The following is a 10,238-nucleotide window of genomic DNA, read 5'->3' as shown; positions in this document are numbered from 1 at the left end:
GAGACAGTGGTGCATAATATTTACACGATGTGGAAGTGCACTTGCCAGGGAAACTGGTATGGAGGCTAACGTCATTCTATGGACATCCTGAAAGATCCAAGAGACAATTGTCATGGGATCTCCTTCGGAAGCTTAGAGATGATTTAACTCTGCCATGGGTTGTAATTGGTGATTTCAACGACATTGCTAGTCAAGCGGAGAAGCGTGGTATTCATGCCCATCCTGTTATGCTCATTGATGGCTTTAATGCGGCTTTAAATGACTGCAATTTACTTGATATGGGAATGAGGGGCAATCAGTTCACGTGGGAACGAGGTCGTGGAACTGAGGCATGGGTTGAGGAGCGACTCGATAGAGCTGTGGCCTCGATTGAATGGGCTGAAATATTTGAAGAGGCAGTGGTGCATAATATTTACACTATCGTCTGATCACTGTGCAATATTTTTGGATTTGGAGTTTAGGCCGACTCGTTCTGTTAATAAGAAGTTCAAATTCGAATCGGCGTGGGTGCAGGACGAAGGTTGTCAGGCAGTGATTGAGACCTCGTGGCAACAGACCATGGGTTCGGGCTTCCCGCAGCGTATTGCTCTTTGTGGTGAATCTCTATGGCTTTGGGGTGGCGAAATATACAACAAATTTGGCAAGAGAATTCGGCAGTTACGTGACAAGCTGAAAATGCTTAAAGAGAGCAGAAGTCCTAATATAGTCACTCAATTTTTGGATGCCGAAAATGAACTGGATGGGCTACTAAGACAGGAAGAAATATTCTAGAAACAAAGGTCAAAGCAAATGTAGCTAAAGCATGGTGATTTGAATACGAATTATTTCCATAAGTTTGCCACTACCCGTCGCCGTAATAATCACTTGCAACGTCTTTTAAATCCGGAGGATGAGTGGACCGAGGGTAATGCTTTAAATCTTGAAGTTCTCAGGTATTTTAATCATATTTTTCACTCAGCTGGTACTAGCTCTAATATTTTCCATCATGTTCGAGCTCGGATTACTGAGGAGATGAATGCCGATCTTATGCAGCCTTTTACTATTGATGAGATCAAAGCTGCTCTATTCTTGGCCCCCGATAAATCTCCTGGCCCTGATGGTATGTGTCCTTCTTTCTATCAGAATTTTTGGTCAATTGTTGGGCATGATTTATACATGTTTATTATGAATTGTATCAATAATTGTGCTTTTCCTGGGGGATTAAATGACACCAACATAGTGCTTATTCCAAAGAAAAAGGTGCCGGAAAGGGTTGCTGACCTACGGCCGATAGCCTTATGTAATGTGGCGTATAAGGTTTTGGCTAAGGCACTTGCGAATCGTATTAAGGCTACTTTGGAAAGTATCATCTCCCCTACACAAAGTGCTTTTGTTCCAGATAGATTATTGACGGATAGTGTCACTATTGCGGGTGAGATTGGGCATTACCTGCGACGGAAAAATACTGGTTTGATTGGTTGGGCTGCATTGAAGCTTGACATGGCTAAGGCCTACGATCGCATGGAATGGAATTTTTTGAATGGCATGCTCACTGCTTTGGGCTTTAACAGGCGCTGGATTGATCTCTTAATGCTCTGTGTGACATCTGTGCGGTATTCTATGTTGGTTAACGGAGAGACTGTAGGCATGATCACTCCTACCAGAGGGATTCGTCAAGGAGATCCCCTATCTCCTTACCTATTTATAATCTGTGCTGAAGGGTTATCGATTTTGTTGCAAAGGGCTGAGGCCCGAGGGGACATTCATGGTGTCCGAATTGCTAGAGGTGCACCTGCTGTTTCTCATCTTTCTTTCGCCGACGACAGTCTCCTGTTCTTTAAAGCATCTAGTTCTCAAGCCCAGAAAGTCAAGGACTGTTTAGTGGAGTATAGTGCAGCCTCGGGTCAAGCAATCAACTATACTAAATCGAGTCTGATATTCAGTACGAATACTCCGGAGGAATCACGCTTTTCTGTGGCGACTTGTATTGGGGTTCCCGAGTCGACTGATTTTGGTCGCTATCTTGGTTTACCTTCGGTATTAGGAAAGAATAAGACAACCATCTTTCGTTATATTGAGCAGAGAATTCAAGAAAGGATCAGAAGTTGGCAGCATAGATTTATCTCGAAGGCGGGCAGGGAAATTTTAATTAAAAGCATTGCCCAAGCTCTCCCGATTTTCACAATGTCAGTCTTTCTCTTGCCAAATCAAACATGTGATACTATTGAGAAAATTCTTAATCGGTATTGGTGGAGTAGTGGAGGGGTTCGACGAAAGGGCATCCATTGGTTGAGCTGGTCACGGCTAAGTAAGCCAAAAAAATATGGGGGTATGGGCTTCAAACGTATACATGATTTCAACATTGCTCTCCTAGCAAAGCAGGGTTGGCGGTTGCTGATCACCCCGGAGTCTTTGGTTGGTCGGTTATTGAAAGCAAGGTATTTTCCTCACTGTGGTTTCTTAGAGGCACAACTCGGCTGTAATCCGAGCTATATTTGGAGGAGCATTTTAGCAGGCCAACAGGTTCTTAAGCAAGGTGTTGCCCGCACTATAGGCGATGGAGTGGATACCAATATATGGGGTTGGCCTTGGTTAGTTGATATTGGAGATCCAAACCTTCAAACCCCATGTGTTGAGAATTTACTTGATGCAAAAGTCAATGGGTTGATGGATGTAAATGGCCATTGGGATGTGGAAGTCCTTGAGGATTTGTTCACTGAAACAGATGTTAAAAAAATATTAGCTACACCGATTTCATACACTCATAAGGATTCTTGGCGGTGGAAGGATGACATACGGGGAGTGTACACTGTTAAACACGGATACCATCTATTAACTGCTAATTCTATGGTAGTGGATCCACATCTTGTGTTCACGGCTTGGGATCAACTTTGGAAACTACCAGTACCTCCCAAAGTTAAGAATCTGTTGTGGAGATGTGCTCATAACATTCTGCCAGTTAAGGAAGTTCTCAAATCTAAAAGAGTGTGGATTGGAGGGGGTTGCCCATTGTGTGGCCATGCTGAGGAAACGGCTACCCACCTATTCTGTCATTGTAATGTTGCACGCCAATTATGGGAGAATGATGATGTCCTTCAAAACAGAGCTCTGCCAGTTTTTATGGATGCTGTGATCCGCTTACCTACGACTGACAGAGCAGTCTTTATGGAAGCAGTATTCTGGTCTGTTTGGTTGCTGCGGAACGATTGCGTCTGGAGGAATGGGGTTTGGATGATTGAGGTCTTGTGCAGGCAGGTGCATGGTTTGGTTGTTAGTTGGAAGGAGGCATATGGTGCTCCGAATTCTTTAGCTACTAATTTCATTCCTCATAGTTGGATTTGTCCTCCCCAAGGCATGCTTAAATGTAATATTGATGCCGCGGTTTTTGATAATGATGCAGGCTATGGTGCGGTGATTCGTGATCATTTGGGACTCTTTGTGGCGGCCAAAAGTGATGTTATCGGTAATGTTCATGATCCTTTGCTTGCAGAGGCTATGACGGCTAAGGAAGCGTTGGCTTGGCTCAAAGATCTTGGACATAATAACGTTATTATTGAGATTGATTGTTTAAACTTTTGCTTAGCTTTTCATTCTCGCACTCTAGACTTTTCGTATGTTGGTTCTATTATCAAGCAATGTCTTGCAAGGGCAACTGGTTCTGTGTCTGTCCGGGGTTCTTGGGCTTGGTTCTATTATCAAGCAATGTCTTGCAAGGGCAACTGGTTCTGTGTCTGTCCGGGGTTCTTGGGCTTTAAACCCTCCCGATTGTATTACTGCTTTTCTTAATTCTTAATGGTAGTATTCCTCTCTTGATTTCAAAAAAAAAAAAAAAAAAAAAAACCACGAAAAAGAGCAAACTACAAAAAAATTAATCAATTTAAATAAAGATCTATTAACTTAAGTTGCTCATAATTAACTAACCAACTCAATAGACAACAGAAAATTGAACTTGAAATTTTATTTTATAATTATTAAAACAATTGTTTATCGGAATTGAAACTTTATGATTAAAAACTAATGAACTAATGATTAACAACAATCGTAATAGCATACCAATTGGGGCAATGAGACATTTATTAATCTCTTTTTCTTTTTTCATTTTGACACATTATGCAAAAACAAAATACAAAAATAGTGAAGTTAGGGAGAAGCACAAGCGTTTGTTCATAAAAATAAGTTGTAAACGTCTGAACATACTCATGATAATCAATCCTAATGCTAAAAGGTGATCATAATTAGTATACACACAATTTCTGAAATTCTAGTGTCAAAATCCAGATCCCAAACCAATCCATTCCAGACAGGCAAATCTGATTACAAAGTGGTTTAAAACTTGACAAGGACAATGCACCCGTACAACCCCATCACACAAGTCAAGCCCATTGCAAAATGTTGACACCATTGCTTTGCAGAGTAGAAGTAGATCATCCCTTGGCAAAGGCCCATCATATCAAATCCGCGACATTCATTGGCATTTCATCGATCTGGGTACTATAGTATTGCTCTATGTCCCTCAGAATTTTGATATCATCACTTTTAACAAAATTTATTGCAACACCCTGCAACCACAAAGAATAAAATATAAAAAATGAGATGAAATGCAACGAGAGATTCAAGGGCATAACTTCTCTACTACATAATATGTACGCTGTTATTGTGATATATAAGAAGGATTCCAGGGCATAAGGGCATTACTTCTCTACTACATAATATGTACTGTTATTTTGATATGTAGGCAAGAATACAAGGCGTTATTTTTCTTGTGTTTCACTGTTTTTTCCTACTATATCAGGCATATAATGCTATTATTTTTAATTGCTATAAAAGCCACTTAGAAGTACTAATAAGTCAACTACTAATAAGACTTTTTGCAAAAAAAAAAAGAAGTAATAATAAGTCAACTACTAATATATATTAGTGACCAAGTAAATATTACTTTCAAGTTTCAATAAGATCAATACTCAACAGATGCAATCATTTCTTCAATCAAGATTGCCAGTATTTTTATTTTTTATTTTTTAAAAATCAGTTATATTTTCTAACTGCTAAAATTGCTACTTAAATTTTAAAAAGCTTCAAATAACAATAGCACTGATGTCAAAGCAGAATAAGGAAAAAAAATACCTTCCGCCCAAAACGACCAGAACGACCAATGCGATGAATGTAGAGTTCTCGATTGTTTGGAAGGTCATAGTTAATAACCAAGGAAACCTGCAAATTAGGAAAAACCAAAATTAGAAGGTTGCTTACAGAGATGACAGTAAAAATGGGCAGTCACTTAGAACAGATCTTTTGGCATAATCCATATTTGGTCAAGACAAAGCAAGAATATTGATTAGTTCAAAATAAGGGTTAGAATATCCAGTATTGCAGTTGCAGGTCAGTTTAAGATCAGAGAATTTCACCTTGTCACCCAAACAGGGTCTAATTTTACAGGGATGGTATAATTGTTGAGAATATTGATCCATCAGATCACAGTTTGCATTCTATTTGGTAGGCACTTAACTTAACACTGGCTTCTTTCTATTTTTAGCTTCCTATTTCTTATATTTTGGTTCTATATGTCTCTGACTTATTTGTTAATCAACACATTTAGATAAAGCTTTTGTAATATGGAGCGTTGAATGAAGAAAAATTTTTAGTTATGAAATTTATAAACTTTGAACTGCAAGGAAAAAGAACTTGCCTGTTGAACGTCCAGCCCTCTAGCCCATACATCTGTTGTAATGAGGACACGAGTTGTGCCAGACCGGAACTCTCCCATTATAGCATCTCGCTCCTTTTGTGGCATATCCCCGTGCATGGATGAGACTGTGAAGTTATTTTCACGCATCTTGCTAGTCAGCCAGTCCACCTGTCACCATAAATTATGATCATTTTATTACTTTATCACAGCAGCCTATGAAACTAAAACACTATTAATTATTTGACGAATCTTGGTTTCAGTTTGAACATTTTCTTAATCCCATTGTAATTACTCATTGGGTGGTTAACAAACCTATCTATGAAAATCATAAATTGCAAAAATCCTGTTTTGAGTAATAATATTATCTTAATTCCATTCTAAACTGAACTACTAGATGCCTTGAATTGCGATGTTGTTAATGTTGTTTGGCTTCTTATATACTGCAATGTTTGGCTTGTAACACTAACAGCACAAACATTGGATCAATTAGATATCTACTGTAACCAAACACTCCCAGATTTAGAAAACCCCAAAGATGATTTGATAAAAACAATCAATAGCATCTCTAAATTCAGGGAAAATGAACCAAGAGAACATGCAGCAGTGTTACCTTCCGCTTTGTATTGCAAAAAATAACAGCTTGGGTGATGGTCAGGGTATCATAAAGATCACACAGTGTGTCAAATTTCCACTCCTCTTTCTCCACAGCAACAAAGAACTGTTTGATGCCCTGGAATGAGTAAAATACTATACTCAGATACCACAAATTAAAACAAATAAAAAAAACTTCAAATTGTAGATATTTCAATGCTTCCTAGTGGAAAAGAAGACTTGCCTCTAGGGTCAACTCATCACGTTTTACTAGGATCCGAACAGGGTCTGTCATAAATTTGCTTGTCATCTCCAAAATTTCATTTGGAAGTGTGGCAGAAATCAATACAACCTACAATTTGTAAAGGCAAACATGTCAAGCTATATGTTACAATAAAGTCTTACCAACGGACTAATGATGCTAATACAATTAAATAAAATAAATTTCAATCAGTAACCTGAAGAGATAAATCTGGGGTTCAGTAAATGACTTATACTTAATGTTAACAAATGTAGTGTGTAACCTCATTTAAGTATCAATGAGCAAATGCAGGATATTTTCTAATCAAAATAATCTCAAGAGCATATCAATTATCACATCACACATGCAAGTACTGTACCCCAAAGAAAGAAATCAAGTATATTGACTACAATAGCCTCAATAAAGTTACACATATATGTATGGAGGAAGCTAGAGTGAATGTACACAAAAAAGAAGCAGAGATAACCTGAAGCTCTGGTGGAAGATATCTATAAACATCATAAATCTGATCCTTGAAACCACGGCTCAACATTTCATCAGATTCATCCTACAAAAGTCCAAGGATCATATAATATTAAATCTAAGCCCATGAAAACGCAGAAACGTAACTTTCATAAAGGGAAGAATGAACTTACCAAAATTAGTAATTTTATTGCTCTAGTGCGTAAGGTTCTCCTTTTAATCATATCACACACTCTACCAGGAGTTCCAGAAACCACATGAACACCATGCTCTAGTTTTCTGATATCCTCACCCACACTTTTGCCTCCAATACAAGCGTGTACCTGAATATTTATGTGATCGCCAATAGCCAATATCACCTTTTCAGTTTGTGATGCAAGCTCCCTTGTCGGTGACAATATCAATGCTTGAACCCTAAGGAAAAAGAGTTATAAGTATTCCTGAATTGAATTTAAGGTCTGCTAAGCAAATCATTCCCACATGGGGCAAGGAAAATATGGCCTTCAAATTGAAATCTGCACATCCTAATTATTATCTTCTGGATATGGACTCTTCCAAAACATTTGCAGAGTCTATCAGGTAATAAGGAGCATAAGAGTAAAATAGGCAACCAAACTAAATTGCTTCTAGGGTTGATAAACTAAAAGTTAGTAACACTATTTGCATCATTAAAGTAACAACCACTAGCCCCTGACATATTATATATGATGGTACCATAAAGCTTTCAAAAACAATAAAAAATCTCTTCTATGAAAAATCTAAACTGGAGTTAAAACAGTTTACATTAACAGACTACTCAAAATCCTCCAATTTCAAACTTAAACTACTCCTAAAAAGCTAGAGCTATAAAATAAGCTCAATTTAGAATAATTTCAGAACACCCCATGACATCCAAATTAACAAGACAATATTTTATAAGCTAAAATTAGAGTATTTATATTATTTTTTACAGTAAAATTAGCACATCTGTGAACTTCAATTCGACAGATCTTAGCTCTGCAAGTTTCCCTTTAATGTTTTCCAGCTCCACAGACAACGGTTTCATTATGCATCGGGAGTAGTATTATGACGAATTTAAAAAACAAGACATACCCAAAATAATTTTATGGTTAACATAGTTTCACTTTGTTTTCCATGACTCACACCCAAAACCTGAAAATCAAATTTACCCCACTACCCTATAGAAGAAAGCCATGAATGTGGTAAACCTTAAATTGGAACAGAAACTACTCAAAACCCTAGAAAATACGCATACACCGTTAACAATCGCGCTTTAGAGATGAGAAGAGAGTTCGTACTCGGAGGATTTGGTGTCGACCATCTGACAAACGGTGAGGGCAATCATGGAGGTCTTTCCAGTACCAGACTGGGCCTGGGCAATGACGTCGCGCCCCGACAGGATGGGCAGAACAGCCCGCTGCTGGATGGCAGACGGCTTCTCGAACCCGTACGCGTAAATCCCCCGCAAGACGTCGTCCTTGACGCCCATCTGCTCGAAGGTCGATATGGGCTCCACCCCCTCCGAGGTCTCGAAGGTCATCCTCTCCTCCTCCATCGGGACCCTCCTCCGATTCGCCGGAACCACCGATCCCGAAGCTACCGCCGCCATAATTATCGACTGAAATCAACACCAATGCTTCACGGAATTGGGTGGCCTGGAAGATAAACAATCAAAACCTAGAAAAATTTTCCCCCGCTTTTTGAAGCTGAGAGATAGATAAAAGCTACTACAGGAGAGAAGCCGAACCCTAGTAATATCCAAGTTGCAAGGATGTCGTGTATCGCCGACTATGTATAAGGGCTGTGACGTGTTTTCATATATTTTATTTATTCTTTTTTTTTGGGTAATTTTTAAATACTTTAAAGAAATAATCCTATTCCAATTAGAATTCTACTACATGGACTCTTAAATTTTGCTTCCTAATTTTTTTTTTTGATGTGACAAACGCTGATAGGTTACTTTTTTCATGTAGTACATCCAGAATTTGTGTGTGAAAGTAAAAGTTGAGTATAGAAAATGAGAGTACACATAGAGCCGTCAATATCGGGTTAGCCTGCCTCCGCCTCGCAAAAAAAAAGAGACAGACTTTGATATTTTAGGCGTGTATTTTGGCCTGCCCTCGCCTACCTCTCGGGCTTTGGAGGGGCGGGCCGCTAAGCCCGCCATACATATAATAAAAAAATTATAACAGTAAATTTATAACATTAAATGTGTCTTGTAAACTTGATTATATTACTAACATTATTGTGTATGTATTCCTATTCAACGGGGTTAGTCTGAGAAATCTCACTTGAGAAGTCATAACTATGCCACTCAACTACAAGACCTTTGACAAATTAATTACTTCGTATATTTTTTTTTTTGAAAACATTACTCCATATATCTTAGTCACTTAAAATATTTGGTGAGCAGATTATTAATGCAACTATAAATCACGATATTAGCTTATGTGTTAGATTTAAGACTTCTAAAATTGAAAGTTTAAATGTGTTAGATTTAAGACCAAAGAGGGTCATCCACTACTTTATCTAATATTTCTAAAATTGAAATTGATTATTGTAAGTTTATCTATTTTGATCTCCATTTAAATTTTTTGTTAAATCTAAGGCTCATTTCTTTCCTGCAATTCAAAGCATTGTAATCTATCATGGACTGCCACACCATATTTTCTTTGTTTTTCTCTTTGTTATTTTTATAATATAAATAATGCTTGCAAGGTTTCAATTGTTGTGATGCTTTTAATATTATTTGTTGTAACTTTTTGTTGGCTTTTGACGTTGTTTACTATATATATATATATATATATATATATATATTTGAGTTAATTACCGAAATGGTCCCTTGACTATAGCGAAATTACCGATTTGGTCCTTAACTATTTTTGTTACCCAATTAAGTCCTCCAACTATGAAAATGTTAACTAATTTGGTCCTTTGTTCGGGCAGCCGTTAAATGTGAGGGTAGTGTGGGAATTTCACTTCACCTATGCCATTTGTACCCTCATATAACATAATAAGTTAATAACCCTAGATGCTTGCCATTATCTTCCGCCTTCAAGCTGCCAAATCTCTTCACTATCGTCAAATCCATTATTTGAGTCCAGATTATTGTGTCGCCGGTCGAAACCCATCATCCACTCGCTGCTGCAATCCGACATGCTAGACGACGATGTTTCCCAACAACAATAATATGCCACCGCCTCTTCCGCAACAGCAAACGGCACCACGATGCTCGGCTGCACCATCACTTTCTCCATC

The 10,238-nt window shown here is 38.1% G+C and overlaps 2 protein-coding genes across 2 annotated transcripts; one reads left to right on the top strand and one right to left on the bottom strand.

The window, feature by feature from the left end:
- The first annotated feature begins 27 nt into the window (after positions 1-27).
- LOC116014921 lies at positions 28-771 on the top strand. Its single transcript, XM_031254881.1, has 3 exons — positions 28-56; positions 191-401; positions 514-771. The coding sequence occupies exons 1-3, from the start codon at positions 28-30 to the stop codon at positions 769-771; spliced, it is 498 nt and encodes a 165-aa protein (XP_031110741.1).
- A 3,343-nt stretch (positions 772-4,114) lies between these two features.
- Positions 4,115-8,589, bottom strand: LOC116016744 (eukaryotic initiation factor 4A-3). Its single transcript, XM_031257127.1, has 8 exons — positions 8,279-8,589; positions 7,154-7,394; positions 6,985-7,065; positions 6,501-6,608; positions 6,276-6,395; positions 5,666-5,833; positions 5,104-5,190; positions 4,115-4,538 (listed from the first exon to the last, which is right to left on the bottom strand). Exons 1-8 carry the CDS (start codon positions 8,587-8,589, stop codon positions 4,425-4,427), a joined length of 1,230 nt encoding a protein of 409 aa, XP_031112987.1. The 3' UTR covers positions 4,115-4,424.
- Between the last annotated feature and the right edge of the window lie 1,649 nt (positions 8,590-10,238).

This window comes from Ipomoea triloba, chromosome 4 (assembly GCF_003576645.1).
Source record: "Ipomoea triloba cultivar NCNSP0323 chromosome 4, ASM357664v1".
NCBI classification, from domain to species: domain Eukaryota; kingdom Viridiplantae; phylum Streptophyta; class Magnoliopsida; order Solanales; family Convolvulaceae; genus Ipomoea; species Ipomoea triloba.
Note: the sequence above shows the minus strand (reverse complement) of the source record. Positions and strands in the feature narration are given on the sequence as shown.